The following is a 20,432-nucleotide window of genomic DNA, read 5'->3' as shown; positions in this document are numbered from 1 at the left end:
GTGTAGTGGGCGTGGTCCATTTAGAGGACGAGCATGTGACCTCCAGAGACAGGAAGTAGAGGTGTCACTCATCGTCACCCAACTTTATTTTGGACATTTCCGAGTAGCTGTGAACGCAGCACGGCGCACAGTTTTGTGCCACTCTTCTACTTCTTCTTCCACGAGGGAACCATACCGAGCCACCTTCTCCCCGAGAAACGTATTGAGGTTCTTTACCTCCTCCTTCTTCTCGTGAGCCTTTTTGAACCACTGAGCCGCCAACATGGCTCGCAGCGGTGAGTGAGCGTGTTCGAACCCTATCGTTCACCTTGTTGTCTTTCAATTAAGAGTTAAAAGACTTTCAAAAAGGAGTTAAAATACGCGTAGTTTGTTAGAGAGGCTTCGCATAACATAATTATCTTAATTGCACGACTAACATTTACATTTAGGCTCACAATTAAAATCATATTTAGCAAATTTCGACAGGAATGATCAGTCAGTGAACGCAACACTGTCATTAATATTTCATTAAGATTAACATTATTTTGTTTAAATGTGGTATATTATGATCTTTGTCTGAATTCAATATAATGGAAAACTTGACCTGTAGATTAACTACATGTTGATCATTGACAGGCGTGCTTAAGCTTTTTATTTGCATCATAGCAACTATTTGAGTTGTCACCTTTACTTGATGTTTATTGTGTGTGAGGCACTTGAAGGGAAATGGCTAACAATGTGTTTGCCCTCAAAAGCTCAATGCAAGAATATTCACGAGAAATTTCATTAGACACATCGTCCAACGAGAGCCAATCGAAAAATGGATGATAAAGGTTGAGACACTTCAAGCATAATATTGTTAATCCTCTGGGTATCGTTGCTGTCATGCTTTTTAAGGCGTACCTAATGATGTGTCTGGTGCTGGTGGTGTGTTCGGGTGTCTAGAGGAAAGTTGACAAAAAACTGGTGTGACAAATAAAACTGTTAGTATGCAGGCTGACACGCGGAATAAATGATTGACTGTGATGGACAATGGAGCTTGTTTGCATGCCAGTTGACTCAGACAAAACATTCCCTGGAATTTTCGCACTTGTCAAGGAAAGACAAAAAGTGTGTGTGTCGTCTGTCCTTCAACGGCATGTTCACGCTGATTTTTTTTTTAAAAATGTGCACTGTTTGCTGGCACATGAAAGAAAAGCCAGTTGAAAGTTGACATCCGTCGTTTTTCATCTCTCAATTTCCTGCCTTTTTGTCCAGAAATGAACCAATGAATGAATGAATGAGCCAGAAAGAACTCAAAAGAATGTTTTCTTTTTTTTAAATAAAGAAAAAGAGCTCCCTAGGGGTTGTTTTCTTTTTGCTTATGTTGGCATGTTTCACTTCCTCGTGAAAATCAAAGAACTTTCCGCTGAACTCGTGTGACCTCGGTAGCTGAGAGTTGACCCTACAGCTAACTAACCAGCAGCTGCTAGTATCTGCTTCTTTGTCTGTAGCCATTAAATCATATTTGTCAGAATTATTTCTTATCACATGTAATATATTAAAGGATTGTTGAAGTTGCTTTTAGGCCACATCACCCCGCGCTAACTCAATGCGGACTTTGAACGCCGACACACCCGACTGAAATCAACACACTGACGTGCAGTAGTTATAAAAAGTCTACACACCCCAGTTTAAATGTTAGTTTTTTGTAATATCAAAAAATTATATGATTAATCATTTCAAAAATATTTCCACCGTTAGGATGAATGATTGACAGCCAGGATGCAATTTACAGTGATTGTGGGCGGGGCATGCTGTCCTATGACATCACCAAGGTTCAACTGGACAGACTTCCTGAGTATGGCCGTCATTGGGTTTGGCCGCAGATGTTTTTATTCACGTTTTGATGCTGGCCAAAGTCACCAAAGATCCCAAAGAATGACTCGTTGATCCTGTAGGAATGTCAGACTGCAGGCTGCAGTCATCATGTGGCTGGGAGTATCAGGTTTTGTAAGTCATAAATGCACAAGATTTTATTTGTCATAATTTGTTGCTCTTTTTTTTTTTTAAATTGACTCGCAAATGCCTCCCAGAGTTCAGCCCCTAAAACCAGGTTGCCTTAGCAACATGGAATTTGGTAGCCATGTCTATCATGAGTAGACTCCCAAAAAATCCCAAGAAGCCATGCTAAAAAAAAAAAACCCAGAGGAAGTCTGCTATTTTGGCTCTTGTTTAGTTAAAATTCTTCATCTCGGCTGTTAGATAACGCTCCTCGAAAGCATCCGTCCGCATCGCCATAGCAACAAATGGCCGTTTCCCCCTCGTCGCGAAATGTCACTTTCACACGTCACATGACATGTGACGCCCTGCTGTGTGTTTGCTGCACAAATAAAAGATGAGCACTGAAGAGGAAGTGATGATAAACTTTACAGGAAATGTTTATGACTTATGTGCCTGTTGTGTGTTGCTGTCTGCTTCCTTTGACATCGTCGACTTATCTATATTGTCATTAGTCATAGAACCCCACCCGCCCGCCACACACACATACACACACGTTAGTTAGGCCAAGGCTGTTTTGGGCTGTCGTCTGATTGGCTATCATCTTCTCTTCCTGGTTTCCTGTTTGTGTCTTGTGATATTGGAAGATAACAACCTCTTGGCTCACAGTTGGTGTGGAGCAGTTCTGAACATTAGTGATTGTCAGGGTCTTGAAAAAGGTAGCTAAACACCTTAGCACCACCGCCCTGGCACGGGGAGCGTCTCAATGGCGCCCCCTTCCTGCGCCCAGCCGTCTGTTGATGTCCTTCACACTATCGCTGTCCTTTCCGCTTCATTGTTTGTGTCGGCACGCTTCCGCGATGCCCTGCGACCCTCTTGAAGAAAACAGCGCGGTGGCTCGGCGTGTATTTCCTGGCCTGCCGCCGAGGCTGCTGGGTATTTATGGAAGCCACGCCGTGGAATTGTTTCCCGCTTTGCATTGACACATCTGTGTGTGTGTGTGCTAGTGGATGATGTGTATGTATGTGTGTGTACGCGCTTGTGTGTGTGTGTCTATTTCTGGCAACAGCAGTGTGTCCTGCACTGGTGGGACTGGAAACTGACTACATGACAACAACATCCGCATATGCACATATTTGCACACACACACACATGCGCACAAATACATTCTAAGTTGTGGCGTGTGTGTGTGTGTACGCCTTTTTACGACATATTGTTAGCGGGGTGTGTACATACATATTTATTTTATGCAATCGCACCAGTTTATTATGATAACCTCGACATAATAAGTAAAACTAAAACCACGTTGCAGGTTCCTCCCCGCCCCGAGCTCCACCATGCCCATCCTCAAGAACCTCCCGGTGCGCCTGAAAGGTGGCCCCACTTTGGACAACGCCTTGTTCATTCGCAGAATGAGCCTGAACATCAACCCCCGCCACCACAACCCCTTTGACAATGACGACGACGACAGCCGCGGCGACCAATCCTGGTCGGCGGGCGGATCTTTCCTGGACGGCAACGTTCCCGGGGACCGCAACCCCTTCGAGGACGAGGAGGAGGAGAACGAGGCCAACGAGGGCAAGAAAGCCAAAGGGGGCTCGGGGAAGGGATCCTTCATCAAGTCGCCCCTGAAGAGTTTGGGGAAGCTAGGGAAGAATTTGAGGTTGTCGGGGCGAGGGAAGGAGAGCACGCCGTCGCCGCAGGGGACGCCGTCACCGGCGGACAAGAAGAAGAGAGGTCGCAGGAGCTCCGAAGGAAGTCTACTGAAGTAAACACACTCAAGCATAACTTTGCGTCAGACTTTTGCAGGCACAGATACAGGGAACAGTCATAGTAACGGCATAATCTTTGTGTCCTTCGCAGGTTTGCAGGCAAATATCGTGACACCCTCAGCTTCCGTAAAGAGACTCTGGCCAACGGTGACGTCAATTGCTCCGAGAGCGAGTGCGACTCGTCCAGCCGCCGCCTGTCCTTCATGAAGATGGTCGGCCTCGGCAAGACCAAGCGAGAGCTTGGGGCCGATCCCTCCTTGCAGGGTCCCGAGGACCAGCTGGTGCGCAAGGAGCCCCAAGTGGAAGTCAAGCCCAGGGAGCCGCTGTCAGGTAAATCCATGGGATTGTTCTAGATCTTCTTCTACTGTTTATTTTGACCAGGAGTGTTCTAGATGTTCTCCTAGTGTTTGTTCCTACTGGGAATGTTCGTTCAAGCGTGGGCTTGTTGTCATCAGCACTGACGTGTGTTGATGTGTGATTTCCAAACACGATCCTGTTTGCACCTTCATCAGGGTTGTGTACTGTTGACACACGGCCAGGAGCCGGGCAGGGATGCGCCACTTTCTACCCTTTCACGCTATCGCCACAGTGAAAGCCAACCAGCTAGAAGTGTCCTTTGGAGGACCTTTAGAAGCAGACAAGAACCAACAAGATTTTGTCGTGCTTGTTGTGGTCATGCGCGTTAGCGTGAAGAAGGCAAAGATGAAGAGATGAAGTTCTCTGCAGGCTTTTGATGGCCACGTTGATAAGAATGCTAATCTGTCATTTTCTGGTTCGTGTAAATTTCTTTTAAAATTTTCAGTAAAATCTGAAAAGTCAATCTGAACTTTAAAACTCCCTTAACCGTTTCTACTGAGTCATCGCGGTGTTCTATCTGGTTCCCGGTTGCGTAAGTTCCAATTGCGAATAAGACTCTCACATTCCGTTTGATGGGGCCGGTCAATGATTGCCTCGGCGCAGGTCATCGCCGCCATAAAACTTTGACTACTCGTTAATCACTCCTAACACGCCTTAGAGAACAGAAAGGCGGCACCATCCAAAGTCCGTCCTTGTAGTATGAAGGACGTCTGTGGCCTTGAGATGACGCCACAAAATTTGAACATAATTTACCGTTTTTTTCCGTGTATAGTGCGCCCCCATGTATAGTACGCACCCCTAACAATGGCATGCTGATGCTGGAAAAAAGCTTGTACCCATGTATAATACGCACCCAATTTTTATGAATTTTTTAAATTTTTTTTAAATTTTTTTTTTTTTTTTTTTTAAGTCCCAAAGATCGTCACACACGCAGGGAGGCAATGGGTCCCATTTTTAAAGTCTTTGGTATGGTCTTAACTAGGCTGGATGTCATTTTTTTTGTTGGCGTTGATTTCTCCGACTGCCCCTAAACGCACCACCGCGCTCCGTGCGCAGGGGAATGAGGCGGCTCTGTATGGGAGATACGTTGAAGAGGAATAAAAACAACCTTGGAAACCAAAACTTGCCCCTCGTCGTGACTCGGAGCCGCAACAAATGTTTCGGATTTGTGTAGGGTACATAGTGACAGACGGCAAACTAGCAGGTGATCGAGCGAGCGTCTGATACAAGAGCATTGCGGTCGTATGGAGCGTGTTTGAAATGAACAGCAGAGACGAAAGGAACAAGGCAAAGTGTTGTGAAATAAAATATTACCTGTAATACGCATTTTGTTATTTGCTGATTGAAACTGCTAATTAAACTGTGAATTGAAACTAATAGGTGGAGAACTGAACTCTCGCTCTTTGTATAGCTGACGTGTCTTGCGCAACCGTTCTGCGCATCTGTAATGGCGGCCTCCGTATGACGTCCGGTCCGCGATGGAGATTAAAAACCAAACAATATTTGACAATAACACACCATCGAGGATTGCACCATCGCATCAAACGATGTGTCGTCAATTATGAATTTTACTAAGTGTGTTGGGCAGGATGGCTGAATGCGATGCGCGATTGACAACAAACAAGAAGAAAGGTGAGTTTTATTTCGGGGGAGATTTGTCATGTCTCGTCCCCAGTTTTGCTATGTGTCTAGGTTGCCATAGTTTCTGTTCGTGTCACCCCGCTCTTCCTGTGTCACCTCAATCGATGTAACGTGTTTTGTATTTAAGTCCTGTCTGCCCCTCGCTCACCGTTGGATCATTGCATGTGTTACTGTCATTCTGTTCCTGTCTTTGGTAATGTCACCCTGTCTTTTTGTGCCACGACTTTGTCGGTCAGTCCTGTTGTTGGTTTTGTTGTACCATGACTTTATTTAAAAAAAAAAAAAAAAAAAAAAAATTAAAAAAAAAAAAAAATTAAATTTTTTTTTCTTTGTACCCATGTATAATACGCACCCCAGATTTTAGGACAATAAATTAGTAAAATATTGCGCACTATACACGGAAAAAAACGGTAAACAGTCTAGATTTATTTATTTATTTATTTATTTATTTATTTATTTATTTATTTATTTATTTATTTATTTATTTATTTATTTATTTATTTATTTATTTATTTATTTATTTATTTATTTATTTATTTTTATTTTACTCAAATACTGCTTTCAAGTACTTTATACAAGAGCACATTTACATTTCTGAACACTCTGTCACCAGGATGCCTCCGGTGGCCGCCGAAGGAAACGCTGACTCAGCTGTCCATAAATTCAATTTAGTGTATGGCGACGACGGTATGAGGAAGCAGGTGAAGGTGGGTGGGGCATCACCCACCCAGATGGAAACCATTTCCTGCAGCGGAACAATAAAAGCTCTGTTGGCGCACCGCTATGACATACACGTGTGCGCGTGCGTGCGTGTCTTGTCTGGAGTGAAGGTTGCTGATATCACCTTACAGTGGCCCAGCACTGTTTGTGCTGACCTCAGCGCTTTTTCGCCATATTACATATCGGTATTCATCTCAGGGAGAATGAAAGAGTCACACAAAGGATCCATGTACACATTTTGTGAACTTAACCGTTCAACTCGTTGTTAGATAATAATGTGACATCATAGGTCCCCTTTAAAAAATGACCAGGAAGTGGATACGAGTAAAAATATTCTACATTTAAACCTGCCATGTTGGGCCCGCATTGTTCCGTTCGACGCATGTTCTTCCTGTGTGTGTGCGTGTGTGTGTGTGTGTGCCATCCTGTCTTCCTCTGTGGACGCTGAGCCAGACAAACATCACATCTGCACATCCTCCCCTGCCCCCCCCCCCCCCCCCACACACACACACATACTAATTAGGTCCAACGTGTACATTGTCCCCATATGTCCCCGTTTTCTCCTCATCTCCTTGTTTCCTCATGTCCTTGCATCCTCCAGTGCTGGAGATCCTTCAGCTGGTGAAGAAACGGGATCTCCTCCTGGCCGACAGTCACATCCTGGAGCTGGAGCAGGAGTGTAACGGGCCCGAGGGTGGCCCGTCCCCGGAGGAGTCGGGCAGCCCGGCTGGCAGCGTGAAGGACGGCGGGCGGCGGAAGGCCAAAGATGTGGAGCTGCTGTACGAAGAGCTGCAGAAGGAGTTGTGGGCGGTGGTCCGGGAGTCTCTACGTTCGCCCACCGCCGGGCCTAACCTCGGCCTGGTGGTTCAGGTGAGGGCACCGAAGCCTTTGTTGTGACAAAGCAAGAGTGAATGAGTTCTAAAAACTTTATGGGATCTCACGCAGGTCCTGCAGCAGGAGGAGCTGGTAGATGTGGACTGGTCCTCGACGGGCGGACCGAGACCGCGGCAACTGAAGCGGCGATGGAGGGAGGCAGTGGAGGATGCGGCCGATGGATCGCTTCCTCAAAAAGCTGATTTCACAGCCGGGGATCTGGCCAAGTACCTGGACCGCATCCGGGCTCGCGTGGTGGACGACTTAGATGCCGCTAAGAGGAACGTGGTCAACATCTACCCCGAGGACTATCAGGCGATGCAGGTGAGTAGGGAAATAAGGGATTCAGGCATGGACGTTCGAGATTGGCGGTCCTTAGTCATGTGACTTTTTTGCATCATTATTTTTTCCCCTAAAGACCTATAGTATCAATGACATTTTTTTTTTCTTCTTTCAAATGTTTCAATTTTCGACCCATGACCATTCAGGTGTACTTACAAAGCTACCACCAGGCGGTTGCCAGGCGTCTGCAGGCCATCACCAAGCAGCAGCTGCAGATCACCGACATTTACTCACTGCTGGACTGGCTACACAACATATATAACAGGTACACACACACACATGGATCACACGTGCGTGTGTGTCCACGCTTATTCATTATTGTTTGTGTGTTTTAGGGATGTTTTGGCAAAGGTGTGTGTGTCGGATCCTTTGAGAGGCTCCCAGCTGGGACCTCTGCTTGCTTCGGATGTCGTGGACAGGTTGGAACAAGACTGCCTCAACTCAGTCAGGGTGAGACGCATAAGACAACCACACAAAAAAGCTGACTTTTGATCAATTGGACGTGGGGGGGTTCTGAGTTTGGAATTTCTGAGTGGGTCAATTAGGGTTGGACAATTTATGGTAAATTTCTGAAAAGGTTCTACTAAATTTCCATTGGCGAGCTAGTGAAGATATTTTTTGGGCGGAATGGACCCTATCCTATTTTGTGATCAAGCCAAAGTAATCTCTAATGCAAAAATACAGCTTTGGCGCCACCTTGTGGTCGAGGAGAGGAAAAGCTGGCTGTCAAGGTGCGTTTGTTTTAACTATTGGCTCGTCCCTGCAGGCTAAAGTGACCACCGAGTTGAGTCAAGTCCTGGACGAAGAGGAGAAGAGGTGGGTGGAGACACTGCACATGGAGGAGTACCACATCCCTCTGGCAAAAACCATCATACAGGTGACAAGCCCCCCCGCCACCCTCTTTGTTGTTGTGATAACACACACACACACACAAGCTGTTTAGTCTCCCAAGTGTTGTTACGTAAAGGTGCATTCCGCTGGGTTTTGTTCTCTGATTATCATCTGACGTTGTCCTCCAGCTAGTGCCAAAGTCAACATGTGCAGCTTTCCTTTTCTTACGCACACACAGACACACACTTGGCATCATCATTATGGGAGCAGATGCGCCTCTTCGTGGCCACAGAAAGTACACAACCCAATTTTTTTTTTTTAGAATTTTCTTTGGATTTCTGCAACAAATTTCAATTTAATAAAAATATTATCCTTATATATACACATATATTTTTATTTAGATTTTCTTTCCATAGATACATTTGTCCCAAATACACAGTAAATATTTTTCATTATTTATTTATAACAGAGGATGCAAGTTGATCTGGAACGTTCCGCCACCATCAACAGAAGTTTGGGCTCTCGAGTAGCTCAGTGCAGCCTCAACGGCCTGGCGGACTTCCTCTACAGGTACACACAAAAACACACACACATACATGTACACACTGTCATTGATGATGTGGGCTCTCAGTTTCCAGCGTAAAGTGGATCTTTTTCACGAGGGGATGCAGAACGGAATGTTTGGAGAGCATGAGGACGGCTATGTATCCAAAACCGTGGCACTTGTCAACTGCTGCCCACCTTTCAGGTTTTCACTTTGGACTTCCTCTCACACCACACTCCTTCATTATAGTCCTGAAAAAATGAGACTTCTTGATTTTTGATGATTTAACCAGTGTGTGTGTGTGTGTGTGCGCGCAGAGGTTTCGTTCAGCGATGCGTTCCTCGCGAGACATTGACGACAGCCAGCGATGAGTCCCTGCGGCGCGCCAACAAAGCGCTCGACCACATCGTCCAGCAGGGGGTGCGAGTGCTCTCGGAACGCCTCTTCCTCCACATCAGGGTAACCACACACATTTGACCCAAGTGTGTTTCTTGGGTCAGTTTCACTAAGAGCATGTTAAAGGATATTCAGAATTTGTGTGCGTGTTGTGCTTCAGCCCTTCTTTGAGCGCTTGGTGAAGAGAAAGTGGCTAAGCAACACGGAGGCGTACGAACAAATCGAAGCGGTGATCAAGGAACACTTTAAAAAATATCACAGGATGGATGAACCACCTTACCAGGTATACACACAAATATTGTTCGTGCATTGTGTGGTGATGTAACTGATTGTTGCGTTTAGCTCCTTGTGGCGGAAGTTCACCGGCGTGTCCTGATGGAGTACCTTCGCTCGGTAATGCGAGGGCGGATCATCTGCACGTCGCTGAAGAAGAGGAAGAGGATGGCCGGACGGCTCCGGGATGAAGGACGGCAGATTAAAGTGCTCTTCAAGGATCTGGTCAGTGCGTTGCTGTTCACAAGAAAATAAAATAAATACCAACAATATATTAAAATTATTCTTTGTGTGTCAGGAGTCTCCGTCAAGCTGGTTGGATGGAGCTCTGTCTCACATCTCGGAGATCATCCAACTCGAGGATATTCCCTCTATTCAGATGGAGGTGGGAGTTCTTGCCCGAGAGTTTCCAGACATCAGGTGAGTCGACATGCGGACTGACGTTGACTGGCAACGACTCCATTATTTGTCCGTGAACGCTTCGTTTACCCCTTTCCAGGAAGAAGCACGTGTCGGCCATTTTGAACATCCGCGGCATGACGCGACAACGCGAGCGCCAGGAAATCCTCAACATCGTCAAGGACATCGAGAGCGGCGCGGGGGCGGGCGACGGAGGCACGGGCACAGAGGGCGGTGCCGCGGGTCCTGCCCGTATTACCCGGGACCGCGCCCTCTTCTCCGAGGTGCCTGTGACTTCCGAGGTTCACTGCCTGAACGTGGGCCTGAGCCGCGTGGCCCTCGCCGCCTCCTCCTGCTACGCTACACTGCGACCCCGTGGACGAAAGGCTCGGACGTCGACGCACGACAATGGCGATGACATGCTCTGAAGTGGAGGCGAGATCGCAAAGACTTTTGGAAAGCTTTCTTTTGGATGAGATTCCTCCACAATTTCTTTTTCTCCTCAAGCCACCTTCATGGTAAACTAAGCAAAGCTAAACTTTTCTGAAAGGCTTTAAGAATGAACCACATTAAAGAAAGAAAGCTAGCTAATGCCTTTTTTAAATGGATGCAATAATAAGGAGCTTTTGTGGCAAACTACACTTCTTGACGCTTCCCAATGTCTTAGAGGATTATTTTAATGTGACTGATAATGAGAATTCTTCTTTTTATCATCATTCTTAACTTTCTTGGGAGCACTTTAGCCAGCAGGATCTCTGTCTTTCTTTTTCTTCTCATTTATATTGTTGCACATGAAAAAGAGAATGCTTAGAAATATGAATCATGGTACTAGATGACGTCATATTGATTGTATTTAAAACTGAGATGGAAGGGAATGTGTAACCCACATATAAATGATGTTTGGGTGGTTAATTATGATCAGTAATTGAGATGTAGTGCAAAAACCCCCACAGAAAAAACAAATTAACTGACATTCTAATGATTACCTTTTATTGTACACGCAGATTTGTACACAGCAAAAACTGGAGTGTTGAAATTTCAGGGTTAAACATGTCAGAGTTGATTTCAACTCTCAAAGTGTCATTTTAACACATTCTGATTAAAATGGTGTTCAGTGTTGGAGTTATTTAACAGAGTTATTCCAACCTAAGCAAATCAACTCTGTAGAGATGTAAAGTGCATCTCGGCCGAGTTAACTTGCTTGATAGGCCCCTGGGCTTCAGTCCAGGTAACCCCATGTGTTATGCCCCTGGGCTTTCAGCAGGGTGAACCCGTGCATCAATCAATAGTCTCCTGTGCGTGGTGGCGTGGTCAACCGTCGTTTATTTCGCTGCTGGAATCAGGAATGGATGCGGAGTTGGACTTTTACACGAGGTAAGCTACAAAATCAAACTTGTAGGAACAATAACATTGAATTAAACGTCTGCTGAGAATATTTATGTAACTTTGCTAAGCATTTTTTGTGGTTGGCACTGGACAGCGAACGTTTTGATTTTTTTTTAATGCAATGTTAACTTCACCACTAACGTTACCACTTGCTAAAAAATAAACATTAATAAAAAAACGGTTTCCTATGTTATCCTTTGCATTTTACCAAGTCTCACGCGTGCTTGAGAGGTTGTATAAACAAGGCTTCATATTTAACTGTCGAATATAGTTTGGGGCTAACGTTAGCACATGTTAAAAAGCTAACTTGAAGTTCATGGCGGGTGCATGCATGGCATCAGTCCGACTGCCCAATACTCCCTCTTCCCATTTCTCCGACCATACACTTGTTAATTTCTGCGTCCATTAATCTAACCTTAACCCTAATCCTAACCATAACCCTCTAGAATAAGTAAGGGATAAACAGTTCAGAGGTTGTTATGGAGAAATAAGCCCCGACAGGATGAACTTTGGCTCCAACACGAAGTGAGGAGTTAATTCATGCAATAAACCCCGCACTTTGCGTAGGAGCCACGGCTAGAGTGAAATAATTAGCCTAAACAATTGCAGTTGGGTGCCTGTGTGGCAGACTCCCTGTGCCACTGCACCGAGACGAGTGTCCGAGGCTCTGATCATACAGGTGTGGTTAATAACTCTGATTAATGGGTAATGTAGGTAATGTAGTGGGCAGTCAGACTATAAAGGGTCAACTTTACTGGTGCTGTGTTGTGTTTGTTTGGTCGCTGAAAACCAGCTTTTAACAGAGGGGAATGTTTTAATAAATCAGTTTTGCCTCAAATGTAAATGTTAATTACGGTAGCATGTGCTGCAGTCACTACAGCTAGTCGCTGCCACGTTCATCAATGAGAGCGTTTCCACTGGGCCTGCTGTGGCATGTTTTAACAGCCTCCCAGCAGCTGCTGAATGTGTTTAATCTTAGACATGCAGTGAAATTAATAATGAAACAATTTCTTGCATGATACACAACGTTTATGTGAGTGTTAAATAATTATTTCTTGCATGTTAAGTGTTTACTGACATTTGTTTGTTGTTGCATGTCTCAGAAAAATGTTGATCCAGGTTCGGTATTGCCAACAGCAGAAGTATGTGAAGTTGGATGAGGTTGATGGATGTTTTGATTTTGTGCAGTTCCATGACAAAGGTTTGTTTTTGTTTTACTTATGCTTGGTTTGATATAAAGGGCAGAACAACGCCCCTTTCTTTTAAGATTTGGACTGAAAAGGGAATGTATTTTATGCAGGGGATTATCTCTGAATTTGTTTACAGTGGTGGATTAAATTATTGAATGTGAAATGAGGCAAGATCAGTGCTATCTTAAAGGTCCACTCAGATGTATCTTGTCTTTTCCAGTCATCGAGAGATTTTGCCTGCCACCTGACGCAAAATTAGTGTACAAAGATGCAACAGGGACAGAAGTTGATGAGGACATTTTCAGTGACCTTGTCAGCCAAGGCAATGTGACTCTATCAGTTTTCTCAAATGACGGTGAGAAATGTAAAGGGGTAAATTACATAATGCAATGTGTAAAACACTAATGCAAATTTATAAGTACAGAAATACAGTAAACAATTTCAATTTAATGTTTTCAGAATTAAGTCATTTAATACACTTAAAGGTGGATCAAATATTCAATATCATTCTTTGTGGTTACACAACAGGGACATTCAGCCTGACTTTTATTAAATGGTTTAAATGTCATTTTAACTGACATAAATCCAATATGAATACCAAATGTATTTTTGATTAATCTAATTCATGCCTTTAAAACAATTTCTGAAAATATTTCTGAATTGCCTATCAAGACTGAGAATCAATTGATTAAATGAGTTGAGTCTATGGTGTGCCGTTGGCTTGGTTAGATCAAAAATCTTCTATGACTTTTTGTATACTGCAAATAAACACCCCACCCCCCTTCTTTTTTTTTTTTTTTTTTTTTTTTAGAATTTTCCGATTGCTCCTTGTCCTCTCCATCCGATTATTCTGATTCAAGCTTCAGTTCATGTGCAAGTACATCAACTATACTCCTAGATGAGGTTCCTAGGAAGAAACCAAGACTTGAGGGCCCACTTACTGCAGCATCTGCTAGAAAGGTTGTGCTAAGTACTCACAGGTTTCTTAAAATCAACATTTGTCATCCTTAAACTCTAGAAAGGCAGTTTATCACATTTGTTTTTTTGCTTCTTTTTCAAAGTTGATTGAAGATGTCCTTGGTACCAGCTCAGGTGGTGAAGAGGTCCTCCAAGAGTATCACACAACAAAAACTCTAACAGATGCTACCAGAAGAAAGTTGGTCAATATAATAGTGGCACACATGATTGATAAACACGGGTATGTGTGTTCTATTTGTCTGTACTATCCTTTTTTTATTAACAAGTTAACTACTTGGCCCTTGTATTAATGCTAATTTGATCTTTTCTCAGGCAACTCCCCAGCAAAGCTGTTCGAGAAGAGTACGCTCTTGGGATAGTGACAGTGTTCCCGTCCCTCAAAGACCCATACTCCAAGAAAGGCTATGTATAGTCATTATTATTGTACTATCTGTTTACATAATTTTCATGTTTTGTCTACATTACAGTAACATTTAGATTCTGAAATTTCACAGTAGCTTATGAGGTTGACATCACATTAATTTTGAATGTATTTCCATTTTAGGAACATTTCTATGATGCTGCAAGCAGCACCGGATACATTTCTTGGCGTCTGAAAACGATTCAGAGAAAGATTCGAAGAGGACATGCATCTACAAGTAGCCCCACTGGCTTTTCCCCAGGAGGAGGTCAGTCTATCTATCTATCTATCTATCTATCTATCTATCTATCTATCTATCTATCTATCTATCTATCTATCTATCTATCTATCTATCTATCTATCTATCTATCTATCTATCTATCTATCTATCTATCTATCTATCTATCTATCTATCTATCTATCTATCTATCTCTCTATCTCTCTATCTCTCTCTCTACGCAACTGTCTTTCTTTCTCTAAGTACCCCTCATTTTTCTTTCTTTCTTACAACTTCATCTAGGGTGTTTCTTGTTTTTTTTCTTGAAAGAATTGTGTGCTTTTTTTCAGGAGGCCCAAATGTGCGCAGGTCCATTGTTGTTGACCAGCAGCTTGATGGGGATGCATACCAGGAAGCCATCTCCTTGCTCAACCATACAACAGACAGTTCCGTAATTTTTCTGAAGATGAGAGAGACCTTTCAGAATCGCCAAAAACTCATCCACGACTCAGACAAAACTCAAGATATCTTCTCCATCTTCCCAAGATTCCTGGATACAAAGGGATTGGTAAGTATGAAATGGGATTTTTAGAATGCCTTGAAATGTGCTGAATGTGGTAGTAGTACATTTGCTTTCTTATAGATGAATCAAGACTTCACACTCCTGTTTGAAGAGGAGGTTTCCAACCTGCTGCTCCAGAAATGGGATCCGTTCTTCAGAGATAACGTCATCAAAGAGGCCAAGCGGCTCACCCCAACACCTGAGCTGCGCCGAATGCTGCAGGCCGCAGAGTCTCCAGGAAGTGAACTTGATGAGGCACCAAGTGAGTTTTGTTCGATAGAATTTGTTATAAGCAATTACAGTTCAATAGTCTTGTGATTAATAAAGACCGATTGATTTTATGTTACTGGACTTCAATTGTTCGTTCATTCTGTGTATTTCTTTTTCTTTTTAAAGTTGGGTTAAAGTCGATGGTGTTGAGTACAAAGGTGGACTTGTTGTTTGCAGTTCCATGGAGGAAGACATGCCAGTCTTTTGTCAAATAGATGATGTACTTCTGGTTGAAGATGACGTTTATTTTTTGACAAAAAAGCTATTTACAGAGATGTTTGTTGAACACCACCATGCCTTCAAAGTTTTACCCTCATGTTTTAACTGACTGCATTGGGGGAAAAGTTAAAATAAATTGTGTTTTTGAAAATGCATTTTTCTTGGAATTGTCATTTTAATGGTTGTATTGTACTGTTTTTTTTTTTTTAACTATGTAGTGTCAATTTAACCCAATTTAGGAAGTTAAAAAGGAGCTTTGATATAATGTAAATCGATAGTGTTAATTTAACCCAGTTTAGAGAGTTAAAAAGGAACTCTGATATAGTGTTAATGTAACTCGATATAGTGTTAATTTAACACAGTTTAGGGAGTTAAAAAGGAACTCTGATATAGTGTTAATGTAACTCGATATAGTGTTAATTTAACACAGTTTAGGGAGTTAAAAAGGAACTCTGATATAGTGTTAATGTAACTCGATATAGTGTTAATTCAACCCAGTCTAGGGAGTTAAAAAGTAACTCTGATATAGTGTTAATGTAACTCGATATAGTGTTAATTCAACCCAGTCTAGGGAGTTAAAAAGTAACTCTAGGTATAGTGTTAAATAATTAACTATTTTGAAAGTGTTAATTTAACTCTGTAGAGTGTGGAGCTATATAAACCCGCAAAAAGTGTTAAAATTGACTCTGTGGGAGTTGATTCAACACTCCAGTTTTTGCTGTGTAGTTGGAATTTCAGAGATCAAAAGTGGAAAATACGATTTTAACTCACATAATTTATTCGTAGTGAACGACATTGATTCTTGTCAATGGAAATATTTGCTGTTGATAAACATTCCGCTGAAAATTAAGAGCGAGTTACTCAGTAGCTATCTGCCCACCATTAGGCACTTTTTCCAAGATAAAACCTTAAATGAAAGTTTACTGACTCCTCTTCTGTTGACTTTGTATATGTGGATTTATGTAAATTGATTAACGGCAATAAAAACAGATTCTGTCTATCAAATTGTTCCTTATTTCATTCCTCATAAATGACCGCAGTTCCACCAGCTGACGTTTTATTACGTCGAATTATGCGACTACAAACGTAATGAATGAAAAAATAAATTGTCGCTTCCTAATTACGTCACACGTTAGCTGCGAACTCGACTCTCAAATGACTCCGACGTGACCCGGATGTAAACATCGCAGACATATTGGACGACCGAACGCAGATAACCATCCCGAATGATTGCCTCTGTTTTTGTTAAAGACCCAAATTTGTTCGACCAGAATTTGTTGTTCAGTATAAAAATTATTTTTCTAAAATTTACATCCGTCCTGGCGACCTGCCTTAGGTCTGGATGGAGCGGCCGAGCCACGACGAGGCGACAACCGCCGAAACTTTCCGCTCGCAGGCGACGCTCATCATGGAGGTGGCGGTGGATGCAGCCGTGGGAGTTTTCCACAGGAGCCTCGTTGGCGGGCAGATCCAGGCTGCAGACAACGCCGAGCTGAAGGTAAGCAGCGGTTGTTATTAATTGTAGTAATATTTGTTTTATTATTATCAACTTACGAAGACGAACGGAGTGGAGGCTGGAAGTTTAAAGGAGAAGATTAACGAGAGCCAGATAACAATCCCGTCCTCACTTCCCTTTTCGCCGAGGCGAATAAATCAATAAGTAGAATTTATTTATCACTTACGTAAATATAATGTATTAAATAAAATTATATATATATTTAATCAAATCGACCGTGGTTACATTGACAAGCAAACTGCTGTCACAACTCAAATAACTAGTAGTATACGCTCCAAAACGGAAGAGGGCGCAATTTCCTTTGTCAAATTGTGGGCCCCACATATTCGCGGATGTGCTTGTAGCCTCATCATGTCCTCCTCTCCCTCCTCAGCGTCAGCTAACATCCATCTTGAGTGTGGCAGCGAAGGAGGCAGTCCGTCAAATCTGCAGTGTGTTTGGACAGCTCCTGGCAACCTTGCCCAAGGAAGATGACACCTCCCGAGACAAAGTGGGGCAGCTGGAGGTTGAGCTGAGTTCAAGGGACAAGCAAACGTCTACAATGGAGAAAACAGAGAGTAAGGAAGTAGATTATTATTCAGAATTGTTCAACCGTAACCAAAATGGGTATAATGTAACTCTAATGCTATGTAATTGTTTAACTTAGTAATTGTTCATTGTCAGCAGACGACAAACGACAGGTCGCTGCCCCCATGAGCCTCGCCATGTCCATCATCAACTCAGCCAAAGCGATTTCCAGTAAAGCAAGCAGTGGCGGTACGGCTCAGGTTCCTCTAGTCATCATCAGCTCGCCGGTTCACAGCACATTCAGGGTCCCGAATGGCCCCTTGGTGACACCATCTGAAGACCACCTTGAAGATCACGCTCAGGGTGAAGGCTCTGGCGTGATGTCACTTCCGTTCGCGGGTGAGCAGCTGGAGCCTGAGAAGTTGGTGGCCACCAAGAATGAGACGGAGCTTCACGAAAAGGTTGGGCATGTTTTGTTGTTTTTCTCTCCAGTTTCCTTCACACTATGTCAGTTTTGGTCACCAATTTATTTATTTGTCGCTCAGGAGGCCAGTAAGACGGCAGAACCAGTTGACGTTAAATCTGAAAAGGAGATGGTGACCCACACTCAACCAGGTAATTCATTACCATTACGGGATGAATAAAACACACTATTAAGTATTTATATTTTTTTGCGGTGTCCAAATGTCCTGAAAGGATAAACGAAGGGCACTCAGAATGCCACAATGCACTTGGAAAAGTAGTGAGCATCCATGTTTACTCAACAGGTTAATAAAAAAACAACATGGCACAAGCACGAATATCAAAGCGATGCTGTAAATATAAACCGCCGAAATAATGAATTCATTTTATTGAATAGAAAATCTTGCTCAAGTTCCAAAATGCAGTCCGCCTTTGGAGGCAAAATTTTTTCTTTTCTTTATGACGTAGCTGCAAGTGAAGACGACCTGAAGGAGCTGGAGAATAAGCGCCGGCGTGAGCAGTACAAGAACAAGCGCTTCTTCTGCGAGCTGTGCGACAAAGGCTTCCACCAGCAACACCAGCTACGCAAACACGCCTTGCGCCACACCAAACCCTTCCCCTGCACGCTGTGTGACAAAGGCTTCTACCAGGTACGTGGAAAAAAAGAATCTGTAATTAAAGATTGTGGATTGATATCACCCCCCCCCCCCCCCCCCCATTGCAAAGGCAAAAACACTGCACAAACACCAGCAGGCCCACCAGCTACGCGAGGCCCAGGAACGAGACCCTGACAAGATGCTGGCGTGCGAGCAGTGCAATCGGAAATTCCGTCTGGCCCGGCAGCTGCGCGCCCATCAAAAGTCGCACCGGCTGGAGGCAACGCCCCTGCGCTGCGCCACCTGCGGCCGCACATTCACCTCGGCGGCCGTGCTTCGATACCACGAGATCTCGCACGCTGACGTCAAGCCCTTCATGTGCGACGTGTGCGGCAAAGGCTTCCTGAGGAAAAAAAGCCTACGCGAGCACCAGGCGGTCCACACGGGGGCGCGGCCGTACCCCTGCCAGACGTGCGGCAAGCGCTTTTCCACCAGCGGGAACCTGCGCGTGCACAAGCGCTCGCACTCGGACGAGCGACCCTTCTCGTGCGGCGAGTGCAACAAGGCCTTCAAGTGCCGTATGGGTCTGCTGCAGCACCGTGTGGTCCACACGGGGGAGAAGCCTTTCGTCTGTCAGACCTGCGGACTCAGCTTCGGACTCAAGTACAACTTCCAAAGGCACCTGCGCCTCCACAGCGGAGAAAAGCCCTTCAAGTAAGATCACTTTTTAAAGTTCAGACACAGGTACACCAAAAAAAAGGAAAACTAAAATTGTGAAAAACATCCATCCATCCACATTAAAAAGTCATTGTTGCATGTGCGGCAGGTGTGAGAAGTGCGGCGAAGGCTTCTCCGGAACGTGGGCCCTGAAAACGCACATGCTAGCGCACGGCGTGGAGAAACCCTTCATGTGCGACCTGTGCGGCAAGACCTTCTTCTACAACTGCCAGCTGCAGAAGCACCAGCTCGTGGTCCACAAGAACAAGGAGCACGCCAAGGCGGGCGGCGCGCCCGCCGGCAACCGGCGCCGTCGGCGGGCATCGGCGGGCATGAAGGCCTTCAGCTGCAAGAGCTGCGCCAAGAGCTTCAGCAGCGTCAGCACGCTTCGCACGCACGAGAAGAGCCACGCCGAGCACAAGGAGTTTGTCTGCGAGACCTGCGGGAAGTCCTTCCACCAGCGCCACCTATACATTTACCACATGCGCCAGCACAGCGGCGACCGGCCGCACGTCTGCGGTTTTTGCCAGAAGGCCTTCCTGCTTCAGTCGCAGCTACGCCAGCACGAGCTGCTGCACACAGGCGTCAAGCCGCACCAGTGCCAACAGTGCGGGAAGGCCTTCAGGACGACGCAGAACTACCACCGACACCTCCTGGTGCACACGGGCGAGAAGCCCTACGAGTGCCAACAGTGCGGCCGCAAGTTCCGCCAGTCCAACCAGCTCAAGTCGCACATGCAGATCCACACGGGCGTCAAGCTGTACTCGTGCCAGAGTTGCGGCCGCGGGTTCTCCGACTCCAGGCAGCTCAAGAAGCACCGCTGTGGCGACGGGGCGAAGGCCTCGCACCAGTCCGGAAGCAAATGCAACAAAGAGAAAAGCGCAGTTTTCCCTTGGAGCGATGGTTTCGTCAACGAGTGATCACTAACCATACCAGATGCATCATAGAAATGGTGGAAAAAGTGCCAGCTTGAAAGGGAATGTTAATGATTCACTCACAATAAAAACAAACACCAGCACAAAAACAAATTATAAATGACTTATTTTAATCCACGCAGCGGCATTTTCTGATCCATTCTTCGTTACTGCTGCCGGGCATAAGCTTTATTATTTCCCAAACATCATTTTTGAGCAAACCACATGAACGCCATATTTGTTGTCAAAGAGTGCAGGTGATTCGCCAACACTTTGAATGGTCAAGAATAAAAAATGTATAAGATGATTTATACACCACTTATAAATGCAATAATTTTCTATTTATTTAAGGTAAATATTAGACATAATATGGCATTACTATGTCTGACAA

The 20,432-nt window shown here is 44.4% G+C and overlaps 2 protein-coding genes across 4 annotated transcripts; both read left to right on the top strand.

Moving 5' to 3' along the window:
- Positions 1-80: 80 nt before the first annotated feature.
- Positions 81-16,334, top strand: exoc3l2b (exocyst complex component 3-like 2b). Its single transcript, XM_061281474.1, has 24 exons — positions 81-275; positions 3,272-3,727; positions 3,823-4,061; positions 7,051-7,319; positions 7,395-7,646; positions 7,811-7,929; positions 8,000-8,114; positions 8,431-8,541; positions 8,965-9,065; positions 9,127-9,243; positions 9,357-9,498; positions 9,596-9,718; positions 9,778-9,933; positions 10,007-10,128; positions 10,208-11,481; positions 12,597-12,694; positions 12,904-13,038; positions 13,495-13,643; positions 13,745-13,881; positions 13,974-14,067; positions 14,206-14,329; positions 14,629-14,846; positions 14,922-15,102; positions 15,237-16,334. The coding sequence occupies exons 2-15, from the start codon at positions 3,297-3,299 to the stop codon at positions 10,533-10,535; spliced, it is 2,625 nt and encodes an 874-aa protein (XP_061137458.1). The 5' UTR covers positions 81-275; positions 3,272-3,296; the 3' UTR covers positions 10,536-11,481; positions 12,597-12,694; positions 12,904-13,038; positions 13,495-13,643; positions 13,745-13,881; positions 13,974-14,067; positions 14,206-14,329; positions 14,629-14,846; positions 14,922-15,102; positions 15,237-16,334.
- Positions 16,335-16,492: 158 nt separating this feature from the next.
- Positions 16,493-20,179, top strand: LOC133155865 (zinc finger protein 345-like). Of its 3 annotated transcripts, none has more exons than XM_061281479.1 (7): positions 16,493-16,827; positions 17,219-17,402; positions 17,512-17,813; positions 17,898-17,967; positions 18,283-18,464; positions 18,541-19,124; positions 19,237-20,179. In XM_061281479.1, the coding sequence occupies exons 1-7, from the start codon at positions 16,672-16,674 to the stop codon at positions 20,045-20,047; spliced, it is 2,289 nt and encodes a 762-aa protein (XP_061137463.1). In that variant the 5' UTR covers positions 16,493-16,671; the 3' UTR covers positions 20,048-20,179. The 3 variants fall into 3 exon arrangements, with proteins under 3 accessions (XP_061137463.1, XP_061137464.1, XP_061137462.1); XM_061281480.1 differs by having other exon boundaries at positions 17,509-17,813; positions 18,565-19,124; XM_061281478.1 differs by having other exon boundaries at positions 17,509-17,813.
- The last annotated feature ends 253 nt before the right edge of the window (positions 20,180-20,432 follow it).

This window comes from Syngnathus typhle, linkage group LG6 (genome assembly GCF_033458585.1).
Source record: "Syngnathus typhle isolate RoL2023-S1 ecotype Sweden linkage group LG6, RoL_Styp_1.0, whole genome shotgun sequence".
Lineage (NCBI taxonomy): Eukaryota > Metazoa > Chordata > Actinopteri > Syngnathiformes > Syngnathidae > Syngnathus > Syngnathus typhle.
The sequence above is the reverse complement of the archived record's forward strand: the minus strand, read 5'-3'. Positions and strand labels throughout refer to the sequence as shown.

What these genes read in the sequence shown, in the direction of transcription:
- LOC133155865 (XM_061281478.1), top strand. Translation starts at nt 16,672, where the DNA reads ATGGAGCGGCCGAGCCACGACGAGGCGACAACCGCCGAAACTTTCCGC. An exon ending in TACAATGGAGAAAACAGAGA is followed by an intron (nt 17,403 to 17,508) that starts GTAAGGAAGTAG and finishes GTTCATTGTCAG; the next exon opens with CAGACGACAAACGACAGGTC. An exon ending in AGCGGAGAAAAGCCCTTCAA is followed by an intron (nt 19,125 to 19,236) that starts GTAAGATCACTT and finishes CATGTGCGGCAG; the next exon opens with GTGTGAGAAGTGCGGCGAAG.
- exoc3l2b (XM_061281474.1), top strand. Translation starts at nt 3,297, where the DNA reads ATGCCCATCCTCAAGAACCTCCCGGTGCGCCTGAAAGGTGGCCCCACT. An exon ending in CTACACAACATATATAACAG is followed by an intron (nt 7,930 to 7,999) that starts GTACACACACAC and finishes TGTGTGTTTTAG; the next exon opens with GGATGTTTTGGCAAAGGTGT. An exon ending in CTGGCGGACTTCCTCTACAG is followed by an intron (nt 9,066 to 9,126) that starts GTACACACAAAA and finishes GTGGGCTCTCAG; the next exon opens with TTTCCAGCGTAAAGTGGATC.